Source organism: Pongo abelii, chromosome 23 (genome assembly GCF_028885655.2).
Source record: "Pongo abelii isolate AG06213 chromosome 23, NHGRI_mPonAbe1-v2.0_pri, whole genome shotgun sequence".
Classification (NCBI taxonomy): Eukaryota; Metazoa; Chordata; class Mammalia; order Primates; family Hominidae; genus Pongo; species Pongo abelii.
Window position 1 is genome coordinate 29,583,479 of NC_085929.1, and position 11,736 is coordinate 29,595,214.

Genomic DNA, 11,736 nt, shown 5'->3' on the forward strand with positions numbered 1-11,736 from the left:
TAATCCCAGCACTTTGGGAGGCCAAGGTGGGTGGATCACTTGAGGTCAGGAGTTCGAGACCAGCCTGGGCAACATGGTGAAACTCCATCTATACTAAAAATACAAAACTTAGCCGGGCGTGTTGGCGTGTGCCTGTAGTCTCAGCTACTCGGGAGGCTGAGGCAGGAGAATTGCTTGAATCCAGAAGGCGGAGGTTGCAGTGAGCTGAGATCGTGCCACTGCAGATTGTGCCACTGCACTCCAGCCTGGGAGACAGAGTGAGACTCCACAACAACAACAACAACAAAAAAATTCCTTAATCCTTTTTGAACAAGGAGCTCCATATTTGCGTCTTGTACTGAGCCCCACAGCTATTCTGTGACTGGCCCCATTAGGGCGACTGTGATGGGAGTAAGTACCCTCCCTGCTGGCCCCATCCCCCCTTTCTCTCCCTGACAGCCCCCTCCTCCCAGTCTCTCAGCAGCCCCAGCCCTGCCTGCCCTTCCACCGTACAGCCTCCCACCCACTGGCACCCAGGTGAGTTCTGGGGATGCACCTAACGCCCCTTTGAAGTCTGGCTCCAGCTGCACTAGAGGCGTCTGCCCAGCCCAGCCCCGAGTCGGCTCTCTCCTTACAACACTGGGCACCCCCAGCCGCTGCTTTGGTTGCCTGGCTGGTCCCTGAGATGCTGGAGAAGGAGGGGGTCTGGGCCCTGCCCTATGGACTACGGCAGTAAAGGCCCAGAATCCCTGGGGACAGCAACCCTCTGCCTGAGACTCTGCCAGATTGCCCCCTAGAGGTGAGCAAAGAGGCAAAGACAACTGTTCCATCTTTATTAGAAAAGCAACCAAAAAAAGGGTGAGGGGCGAGCCTGGCCCTAAAGGACCCCTCCACTGTGACAGAGGCAGAGCCGGCTCATCCCGGCGTCGAGGGGTGGACATGGCCAGCTGGGTGTGGGCAGATTTACAAAGTCAACATTTCATAGAAAAGGATGCCGCCTGGCGTGCAGATGGCGACCAATCCACCTTCACATGGCTAAGGCGGGCCCCTCCGCCTCTGGGCTCCCATGCGGTGTGGACAGCCTGACCTGGGTACAGGGAGGATGCCATGAGGAGGTGGGCTGGGCAGGCCTGGGGGCTGTGTGGGGAGTGGCATCCATGTGGGCCTCTGGTCCTGCCCAGGGTCCAGGCATAGGGGGCATTCCAGGCCTGGCTGGTCCCCTGGGGCGTGGCGGTGCGGCTGCAGTGGCCCCTCAAATGTCCATGTAGTCATCGTCCTCGTCTGTCTCGCTCTCCAGCGAGGACTCCTGGCTGGATGTCTCCAGGACCTCCAGGGCCGGCTGGCATAGGCTCTCCTTCCTCACATTGGCAGCAGACTGGGCAGAGAGGATGGCTGACTGCAGAGATGGCCGGGCGGGGCACTGGTCAGGGATGGCTGGGCTCTGCCCCAAGCCCCTCTGCCACCTTCACCCCTGCCCCAGGCTCCCCTCCCACCCTCACCCCTGCCCCAGGCCCCTATGCCATCCTCACCCACACCCCAGGCCCTCCTGCCACCCCCGCCCCCGCCCTAGGCCCCCTTTGTAACCTATGCCTCCCACCCACATACGTGGCTCCAGCCCAGCCCCTGAGGTCACCTTCAGCTTCTGCTTGGTCTCCTCCGAGATGCTGCCTTTGGGGGAGAGCAGGGTTGGGGTGGGTGGTGTGACGGTGATCTCAGGGGGGAACTTGGTGGCGGCGGAGGGGATGACCAGCTTTGGCATGTTGGGCAGGGGGCGAGACTTAGCCCGGCTGGCCTCAGCCTTGCCTGGGTGACCCTCTGGTGGCTGGGCACTCCCACTGCTGGGGGCCTTGGAGCTGGCGGCTGTTGGGGGAGAGCTCAGGGGCTGAGTCTCACTCGCAGCCTCCTGAGCCTCCCCATCCCTTCTCGACTCAGGCCTCAGTTTCCCCTCTGGAAGACAAAGGTACCAAGAGCACCTCCTGCCTGCCGCATCACACAGTGAGCACTTTATCTCGCCCCCCCGGTCCTGGGCCTTTATGCTGTGTAGTCTGTGCTGGCTGGCAGGCTCCAAGGCTTCTACCCTGGGCAAATACTTGGCTCAGGCCTGCAGGGACCCAACTCTGGCTCTGAGCTGTGGGGTGCTGGGACTGTGAACCTCACCCAGTAACACCATGAACTCAAAGCCCAGGACCTGAGACTCCCTGAGCCTTGCTGGGTTCTGCAAGACCTCCAGACATTATGCTTGCATGAACTGTTGTATTTCCACAACCATCCTAGGATGCATGTCCTACTGGTGTCTATGCCCCAGGGAGGACACTGAAGCCCAGAGCTGGTCGCTCAGCCAGGCATGGTCACTGAGCTGGCCCCAGGGCATCCACTTTCGCCTCATCCTCCAGGGGGAGCAAGGGGCTGAGTTTGCCCAGAGCCTGAAGGCTGGGCCAGTTGCAGGCCTCGCAGCCTCTAGGGAGCTGCGTGAGCTGGGAGGACCTGGCTGGCCTGGCTCGTCTCCACATTCCTCTGCAGCCCCATGGCTTTAAAAGGAATGGGGTTTACACAGAGCCCATGCCTGGCCCCCAGGGGCTGGCGCCAGGTCCTGCCATCCCGAGTGGTCTGTGGGAGGCCCAGGCCAGGAGGAGTCCCCAAGGGGCCTGGCTGGTTGGGGCAGCTGGTGGGAACAGGCCGGACTGAGGCCAGGGCTAGAATCTGACATGGCTGTCGACGGGGACGCCTGCTTGGCCCAGCCCAACCCGTCCACCCTTCTGCCTGCTGCTGATGTCCCTCAAGTGTCTGTCACCAGGCCCATGCTCTGCCCTGTCCATGCCTGCTCCTCTTTCCCCACTCTGGGCTCAGCCTGGGTTCTGCAGTGGGCCCAAGCAGGCCGCCTGCCCTCGCTAGTACCCCTCCGTGATGCCAGGGGCGGAATAAGGCTCTGGGGTCCCTCTCTACCCAGCCCCTGACACAATGGGCCACGCGTTAAACTCTTCAGCCTGGGCCTCTCCCTTGGCTCCCCTGTCCGGCCTGCACTACCCCCATTTCCTCCCCATCTCATTCCATGGGGCATCCCCAGGCCCTGCCCTTCAAGGCCAGGCCAGGAAACCCACCCTGGCTGCCAGCTGTGAGGCAGCCTCCTGGGGGCTGGTGCTGGGCTGCTTCCAGCTCGCCTTACCCTGGCTGCAGGTGGGCTCGGCGCCTGTGCCCGGGGCAGCCTCTGCCGGCCAGCAGTGTGGCTCTGCCGGGGAACTTGTGGGGGCCGTCTTCACCTGCGGACTGTGCCGTGGCTCCTGGAGTGGGAAGCCGGTGCCCTCTGCCACTCTCGCCAGCTCTTCTCCCTCTGTGGGGACATGGGCTCACTGCAGGTAATGGACTCATCCACCCCACAGGCTCCTATGCATCTGTGCCAGGTCCCATGGGCCCACAGTGTGCCCTGGGACACTGGGCAGGGGAGTGTGGCCAATGCTGGGGTCCTGGCTGAGGCGGCCCAGGTTGGTGCTGCCAAGAAACCACTCACCACCCAAGAGGACGCTGGTAGGGGCTGGCTCCCCACCCGCAGAGGGCTCCCCCACCTCCCGAGAGGGCTGTACACCTGACCCAGTGGGGCCACACCTGAGTCTTCGAGGCCCAGCCTCTCTAAGATCTCATCACAAGGCAGTGAGAGGGGATGGGGGGCGGTGTCCACTGTCCCTCCAGCTCACATAAGCAGCATTCAGAAACGATGTCAGGACCAAAACCCAAACAATCCAACTAAGACCAAAGTGGAAGCTGGCACTGTGGCTCCTGCCCAGCCAGCTACACCTTCCCTGTCCTGAGGCAGGGGCCAGGAATTGGGCTCAGTTGGGCCAAGGCCGGGATGGGCCTGAGGGGCAAATGCTGTGCCTGTGGCTACCGGCCAGGTGATTACTCAGCATCGGTCCCCGGTTCCCAGGCCTCCAGGCCCTGCCTCCACTCTCCACACGGCCCTCGCTTCCCTTGCTGCTCCCCAGCTTCTCACTCAGGCCTGGACTTTCCCACCACACTGGTCATCAACCACTGCCTTTCCAGCCCCCGCCTCCCCATCCCGCTCCTCTGCCAGGAGGCCCTCCGTCCTCTCCAGCAGGGGGAGCCAGCTCCCCTCCTTGGTCAGCAGGAGTGACAAGGCCTCAGCCAGCCTGGGGCAGGAGCCTCAGACAGAGCAGCCCAATGGGCATGGCCATGGCTGCTGAGGCCTCTGCCTAGCCCAGCAGTCACCTGCTGGCCCCATGCTGGCTGAGGCCTTGTCTCAAGCCCCCATCCCCTTGGGCCACTCCCTCTTATGCTCACTGTCATTCCCAGGTCCAGCCCCTGAAACAATGTCTGACAAGGTTGAGTTCCTCAGAAGCCTCCTCCTGCCATCCTCCCAGCCACTCCCCCACCTCCTGCAGGCAGGTCAGGGCTCACCGGGGCTGGGCACACACCCACTGAGCAGGCCTTTTCTCAGTCCTGTTGCCCAGGACCCGGCCGCCCTGTGAGGAGCACTATGTGGGGGCCTGAGGGGAGGGGCCTACCTGGGGGTCCAGTTTGCAGAAAAGGGCTGTCTGGAGCTCCCCCACGACTTGAGTTATCTGTGGGAAGCAAGTGGCCAGGCCAAAATCCTGTGCCACTGGGGCAACTCTCCCTGAAGGAAGAGGAAGACCCTCTCATATTATTCTATATTGTTTTATACTCAGTACCTGCTTTAAGAAAAAACAACAAGGAAATAAAACCAAAGACAGGCAGCCCGGCACCAGGCCTGAAACCAGGCCTGGGCCTGCCTGGCCCAAACCCAGTAGTTAAAAATCAACTCATAACTTAGAAACCGATGTTATTCATAGATTCCAGACATTGTATAGAAAAACATTGTGAAACTCCCTGCCCTGTTCTGTTTCTCTCTGGCCACTGGTGCATGCAGCCCCTGTCACGTACCCCTTGCTTACTCAAATCAATCACGACCCTTTCATGTAAAATCTTTAATGTTGTGAGCCCTTAAAAGAGACAGAAATTGTGCACTCAGGGAGCTCAGATTTTAAGGCAGTAGCTTGCCGATGCTCCCAGCTGAATAAAGCCCTTCCTTTTACAACTTGGTGTCTGAGAGGTTTTGTCTGCGGCTCGTCCTGCTACATCCCTGCTCCTCGGGGCAGACCCATGAGCCAGGTGCCAGGTCTGGGCTGGCCCTGGAAGCTCCTGGGCTTGGCTCTGTCTCCCCCTGGCATCTAGGGACCTGCACAAGGCCATCATTCCAGCCCCCTTCACCATGCTCAGGGGTGGTGACCTTACTTGAGTCTTGACTTGGGAACCCCTGTTCCACCCTCCCTCCTTGCTCCACTCCCCTCACTCTAGATGGCCTGATTGCCTCAGAGAGAGGGGTCTTCCTCATCTAAGGCCAGGCACTGTTCTAGCTGCTGTTCATGGAACCAGGTCCTGGCCTGTGGCTTGCAGGCACCTGGCAAAGGAGATAAGCACATGCCCAGAGGAGAGAGATGCCTGGACAGGCAGTGCCAGGGCCCCTGTGGGGACATGAGAGCCCTGGCTGACCCCGAGCTCTCTGGGTGCAAATGCTGCACGGGGCCACGGCCTGGTCAGCACAGCCTGGGCAGATGGGTGAGCTCTTCTCTAGGGACCAGGGGCACCTGAGAGCACCCTGCCTGCCTCCTGCAGCCACCCTCCCACTGGAGGCAGGGCTGCCCACCCTGGGAACAGCACCCTCCAGGGACCCCACTGCACCTGCCCTCCTGGCTGTCTCACACGTTGAGTACAGTGTCCTGAGAGAATCCATCCTCAAATCTGCCCTCCCAGGTGGCTCAGCCATTGTTCAGCCCTGGCTCCCAGCCTCCTCCCCAGACCAGCTGTGGCTCCAGGCCTGGACACTCTCCGGTCGGTAAACGCCTCTGCAGGCAGAACCTGCCATCCCCTGCAGCAGCCAGTTGCAGCGTGCCTGGGATGCCTGGACCCTGCTGGGGCCAGCTTGTTCCTGGTGCTTACACCTTTCTAGAGTTTGTGGGATGGGATCTGGGGAGACATGCCTGTTTCAGCTTGGCTGTGCTACCACCCCAGAAAGCTCTGATGACCCTCAAGGGACGCCCTCTCCAACATGGCCAGCCACACGCCCTCTGCTTGCGGATCTGCGGCAGCCCTGAGGCAGGCAGGTATGGAAGCGGAGCGGGGCTGCTCAGGAAGTGCCGAGCGCAGGGGCCATTAGGAAGAGGCCAGGCCTGCACATTCTCAGCTGAGGGCCGCCCCCTGCCCCCGGTGTCATTCAAGAGTTCCATCCTGTCAAAAGGCCATTTAATTTGGTTTTGGGAATGGGAATAGAAAAGGATCAACTCTCCAGGCTGAAGAAGGTACGCTAGGAAACAGATCCTCTTTCTTAGATCTAACAGTTAGAGGAGAGAAGGACATGAATTACAGCTTTGGCCTGCTTGATGGTGGGACAGGCAGGCAGACGGAAAGCAGGCAGCCTCTAGCCCCCTACTCTGCTACCCCTGGCCCTGGCATCCACCAGGCCTTCTCACACCCCAGGGAGGTGTGTGTGGCCTACAGAGATCTCAGTTGCTACTGAGATTAGGTTATAAAAGACACCGTGGCTTCCTCTGTGTTCTCTCGGTGCGGTCAATGGCTCTGGGGAGAACCAGTCACCACGACCCAGGGACACTCAGCTGTTTATAGAAAGGCCCACAGAAGGAGCCGAGGCCTCTGGCCAATAACCAGTGAGGACCTGAGGCTGCCAACACCCCAAGGGAGCTCAGATACACTGATGATAGCTTGAGTGCAACCACGTGGGAGACCTGAGCCAACTTCACCCTGCTAAGCCATTGTAAATTCCTGACCCTCAAAAACTACAAGACGAGAGCATGACACTGGTACAAGGCAAGAGCCCCAGGCAGAGGGACAGGAGCTGGGTCTTCATGGGAGCTAGTCAGCTACCAACACTGACCAACTGATTACGGCACTGGGCTCCCATCACCCCCACACCTTGACATCACCACCACCAGGCGGGGTATGGTGGTTCACACCTGTAATCCCAGCACTTTGGGAGGCTGAGGCGAGTGGAGCTCCTGAGCCCAGGAGTTTAAGACCAGCTTGGGCAACATGGTGAAACCCCATCTCTACAAAAAATATAAAAATTAGCCAGGTGTAGTGGCCCATGCTTGTAGTCTCAGCTACTTGGGAGGCTGAGGTAGGAGGATCACCTGAGCCCAGGGAGGTTGAGGCTGCAGTGAGCCATGATCGCACTGCTGCACTCCAGCCTGGGCAACAGAGTGAGACCCTGTCTCAAAACAAACAGGCTGGGCTTGGTGGCTCATTCCTCTAATCCCAGCATTTTCGGAGGCCGAGGCAGGTGGATCACCTGAGGTCAGGAGTTTCAGACCAGCCTGGCCAACATGGGAAAACCCCATCTCCACTAAAAGTATAAAAATTAACTGGGCATGGTGGCACATGCCTGTAATCCCAGCTACTTGGGAGGCTGAGGCAGGAGAGTTGCTTGAACTCAGGAGGCAGAAGTTGCAGTGAGTGGAGATCGTGCCACTGCACTCCAGCCTGAGCCAGAGCGTGAGACTCTGTCTCAAAAAAAAAAAAAGACCCACACCAAGTCTCTGCTTAATACCAAGTACCATTCCAAATCTTGCAGCGCTATTGTCTTCATCTTATCCATTTTATGCAGGAAACTGAGGCAGAGAGAAGAAAAGGGACGGCCAAGATTACATGGTGGTGGAACCACTACAATACTTTTTTTTTTTTTTTTTTGAGACGGAGTCTCTCTGTTGCCCAGGCTGGAGTGTGGTGGCACTATCTTGGCTCACTGCAACCTCTGCCACCTGGGTTCAGGCAATTCTCCTGCCTCAGCCTCCCTAGTACTTAGGACTACAGGCACACCCCCACCACACCCAGCCAATTTTTTGTATTTTTAGTAGGCACAGGGTTTCACCATGTTGGCCAGGCTGGTCTTGAACTCCTGACCTCAGGTGATCTGCCCACCTCGGCCTCCCAAAGTGCTGGGATTACAAGCGTGGGCCACTGCGCCCGGGCATGTTTTCATCTTCCCTATTGTTTTGGGGGTTCACTAGAGACTTCTTCATCACAGGGTCTGAGATTAGCAGTTCCTTCTGTTGCGCTTCCTGTAATATACACGGGTCCTGAGGACGGAGAGGTGTGGTGTGGAGGGAGGAAAGTGTTCTCTAGTCCTGTGATAAGTCTTCTAGGGAGTCCAAGGCCCTGTGCTGTGGCCTCCAGGAGTGCCTCTCAGTTTCCCCCTCTTTGGTGAGATTGAAAGGATAGAGGCGATGTTCTGCAAAAATAGTTTTTCTTGATGGCAGTTTTATCTTTCACTTTTTTAAAAATATTTTTTATTTTCAGGGGTTTTGGGGGAGCAGGTGGTACACGGTTACATGAGTAAGTTCTTTCATGGGGATGTGTGAGATTTTGGTGCACCCATCTCCTGAGCAGTAGACACTCAACCCAATTTGCAGGTCTTACGCCTTTGCATCCTCATAGCTTAGCTCTCATTTTTGAGTAAGGAGACTAGAATACTCTGGGCATATTTCAAAACAGTTACCCTTTTTCTCCCCCTGCTGGAGGCCCGAGGGTAGTTTTCTCTTATCTTCACCCTGAGAACATGAGAATGGGGGTGTTCCTGGAGGTTAAACGTATGAAAATGTGAGGATCCCCGTAACACAGCCCCTCCCTCCAGAGTGTTCACCTCTCAAGCTGGTCCTCACTGAGCCTCCCGCAACTCACCAATTACGGTCTGAAATTTGCCTGCCCATGTACTGGCTCCAACACAGGCCTCTGCTCAGCTGAGCTGTGATTCTCTGCATCTGCTGTCTTTGCAAGTCACAGAGCAGTGGTTCAGCTGTGATCTCACTTCTCTGATGGATCTAAGAAGAGTTGTGGATTTCCAGTTTGTTCAGCTTTGTTGTTGTGAGGACAGGAGTGATGACCTTAAAGCTCTGTACATATTAGCTGCAAACTGGAAGTGTTTTAGTCCCTTCTTAGAATTAAAATCTAGCTAGCTTTAGATTGTTCCCGTGCAAATAGTCTCTTGCTATCCCTATTTCTGAAAAAGAGTAAAGACATGCTCAATGAATCCTCTTTTTTTCAAAGCAGGATGCCACACGCTGCTCAGGGATATGAGGCATACTACAATTAACATTTCCTTTGGTGACAGAGCAGAAGCGATTTTTCATTCCTTCTTCTCCCTGGCCCAGAAGCTTCATCCCAGGCCCATACTCTCTGGGTGATACGTGTATGTAGGTGGGGGAGCAGCAGTAGTTAAGAGGCAGAATGAGTCTCCCAGACTATCCCTCCCTGGGGCCCGCTTGATCCTGAGCCACCATCCCTTAAACACAGAACACTTTTACATTGGTGTCCATCATTGTAGCCCTCAAGTTGTGCTACTGCCTGCACTCCATTGATTGGGCCACAGGAGACTCAGCAGTTAGTTCAGACCTCACACATCAAAACTCACACAAACCAAGGCTTTCTCCCCTTGGGTCTACAGGACACAGACACATGAGAATAATGTTAATAAGAAGCTTTATGATAAGGTATGGGGAAGGACAAGGGTTCTAGGAGTGACTCAGGGAGGGCAGAGTGGAGTCAACGCTAGGATGTAGGGGGTGTCCTGCCAGCTCCAGGACTGAAGGGAGCTCAGCCAAGGGCGTCTGTCTACTGTCCAGAGACTCTGACCACTGGGATCCAGCAAGGGAAGAGCCTCACACCACCCACACGGAGGGCAAAGCTGCAGGGAAGGCATGGGGCTGGAATCAGGGTCTCTGGGCCTCCAGTTTGCTCTGGGATTGCAGAGTTCAAGGTGAGCCTTGTGGTTCTCACTGAAAGGGGCTCATTTTTTTTTTTTTTTAACATGGTTGCCTAGAAGCAATTCATAGTCATCTGATTTACTTATAAGAATCGAAAAAGTGTGCAGACAACCACACTTTGAATATTATCCTAGAGAGAACATGAGATCTCAACAGAAGAGATGGAAAACACAAAGAAGTAGGGAGGAGAAGGAAAAGAGTCACCAAACTTGGTAGAGATCAGCCAGGAGCTGGGAATGACTCCTCATTACAGGCAGAGGGTGAGAGAGACGTTCTATACTCCACTTTCCCTCTGGGGCACCGTGCAGTCCAGGCAACGGGAGTGCGCTTTGATGTTCTCAGTCTGTGAATCTCAGTTAAGGACCTGCTGGGAGACAGCAAGAGGTAACATCTCCAGGAAGGGAGACTGCCCTGGATCCCAAATCCTCTCTGAAGCTTAGGTGGCTATAGCAAAACGGGGGCTGAGGCAGGTGGATCGCCTGAGGTCAGGAGTTCAAGACCAGCCTGGCCAACATGGTGAAACCCCGTCTCTACTAAAAATGCAAAGATTAGCTGGGCATGGTGGTGGGTGCCTGTAATTCCAGCTACTCAGGAGGCTGAGGCAGGAGAATCGCTTGAACCCGGGAGGTGGAGGTTGCAGTGAGCGGAGATTGTGCCATTGCACTTCAGCTTGGGCAACAAGAGTGAAACCCCGTCTCAAAAAAAAAGGGATGGGTTCTTGCAGCCGGAACTAGGAAGCAAGTGTGGCACAGGCTGCAGCCATCAGTGCTGGAAAGTGGGCACCACCAGAACCAGACTGGGGTTTGAACAAGACACAAATTGCTGCTGATACTCTGTCCTGAGCTAGGCAAGGGCTCCTATGGCGTGGAGCTGAGTTGGGAGCTATGCACAGATGGCTGGGTCTAGACAGACCGTTGGGTCTGCTGTGAAAGCTGGGACTGAGTAGAAAGCCTGCCAGGACTGGGCCATGAGAAGGATGTGCATCCGCCACCGGCATGCCATGGCTGTGGCCACTGTAGGTGGCCCCACCCCTCCTGGGGCAGTGGCTCTGCATGGAAGCTGCTATCACTCATCTACAGATTTAGCCTGGGGCCTGACTATTGTTCATTGCCTGCCAATCAGGGCTGGTTCACACAGTCACAATTGATGGGCCTGAGTGAAAGCCCACCCCGTCTGGCTTCACCTGCTTTGTCTGCCTCTTGAGACAGAATGCAGGATTCAGGGTCCTTGGGATTACACAACCCAAATCATGACCCAGAGGCAGAGTCTCAAAAGACTGAAGTTGGCCCTCAATACCCTCCCACTACCACCTCATCGGACTCCAATGTGCAAGTACCATCTGCTGGCCTGGAGGCTGGCATACACAGCCCACACAACCACTGCCAACATCAGTGTATTGGATCCAGAAGAGCATTTAATCACTGCAACTGTCATGACCCATGCCATGCCAGCTGCCCACTGTCTTAAGTACCTGCCCATCCATGCAGTCCACTGCTACCAGACCAGCAGCCACGAAAGCCACTCAGAGACCAAGTTGACCCACCACAGGGGCCACTGTATGCCGCCCCATGGCACAAGGACAGACACATTTAGCCCACTATCTCTACCACTGAAGCCTGAGATGGGCCTATGTGGCAATCCAGTTCCCAGAACAACCGCACAACCAGCTCTGCTGATAACTGTACCCTAACACACCGAGGAGACTGCAGATATCACTAATGCTATTTATTAGCCAATGAAATCATACAGAGAATTCACTACTGCGTGCACCCAGAAAAAAAGCCAAAGTGCCCTACTCAACCAACACCATAGACACATGTCCAGGAAGAAGCCCAGCTCCCCCACAAAAGGAAAGCAAATTCAAGAATAGGAAGAAGTGACTGTATACCAGATGTGCCATATCAACATACACTGGAATCATGAAAACATAAGGAAATACCACATCCCCAAA

The 11,736-nt window shown here is 56.2% G+C and overlaps 1 protein-coding gene across 2 annotated transcripts; it reads right to left on the reverse strand.

Annotated features, from left to right (window-relative positions):
* Positions 1-798: 798 nt before the first annotated feature.
* CABIN1 (calcineurin binding protein 1) lies at positions 799-3,456 on the reverse strand. 2 transcript variants are annotated; one of them, XM_063722778.1, is made up of 3 exons: positions 3,143-3,456; positions 1,613-1,839; positions 799-1,375 (listed from the first exon to the last, which is right to left on the reverse strand). In XM_063722778.1, the coding sequence occupies exons 2-3, from the start codon at positions 1,736-1,738 to the stop codon at positions 1,232-1,234; spliced, it is 270 nt and encodes an 89-aa protein (XP_063578848.1). In that variant the 5' UTR covers positions 1,739-1,839; positions 3,143-3,456; the 3' UTR covers positions 799-1,231. The 2 variants fall into 2 exon arrangements, with proteins under 2 accessions (XP_063578848.1, XP_024095612.1); XM_024239844.3 differs by having other exon boundaries at positions 1,613-1,926.
* Positions 3,457-11,736: the final 8,280 nt, after the last annotated feature.

Bases quoted from the DNA above. Each gene is read 5' to 3' on its own strand.
- CABIN1 (XM_063722778.1), bottom strand. From the start codon at position 1,738: ATGCCAAAGCTGGTCATCCCCTCCGCCGCCACCAAGTTCCCCCCTGAG. The intron at 1,376-1,612 runs GTGACCTCAGGG...CCATCTCTGCAG, and splicing joins AGACCAAGCAGAAGCTGAAG to TCAGCCATCCTCTCTGCCCA.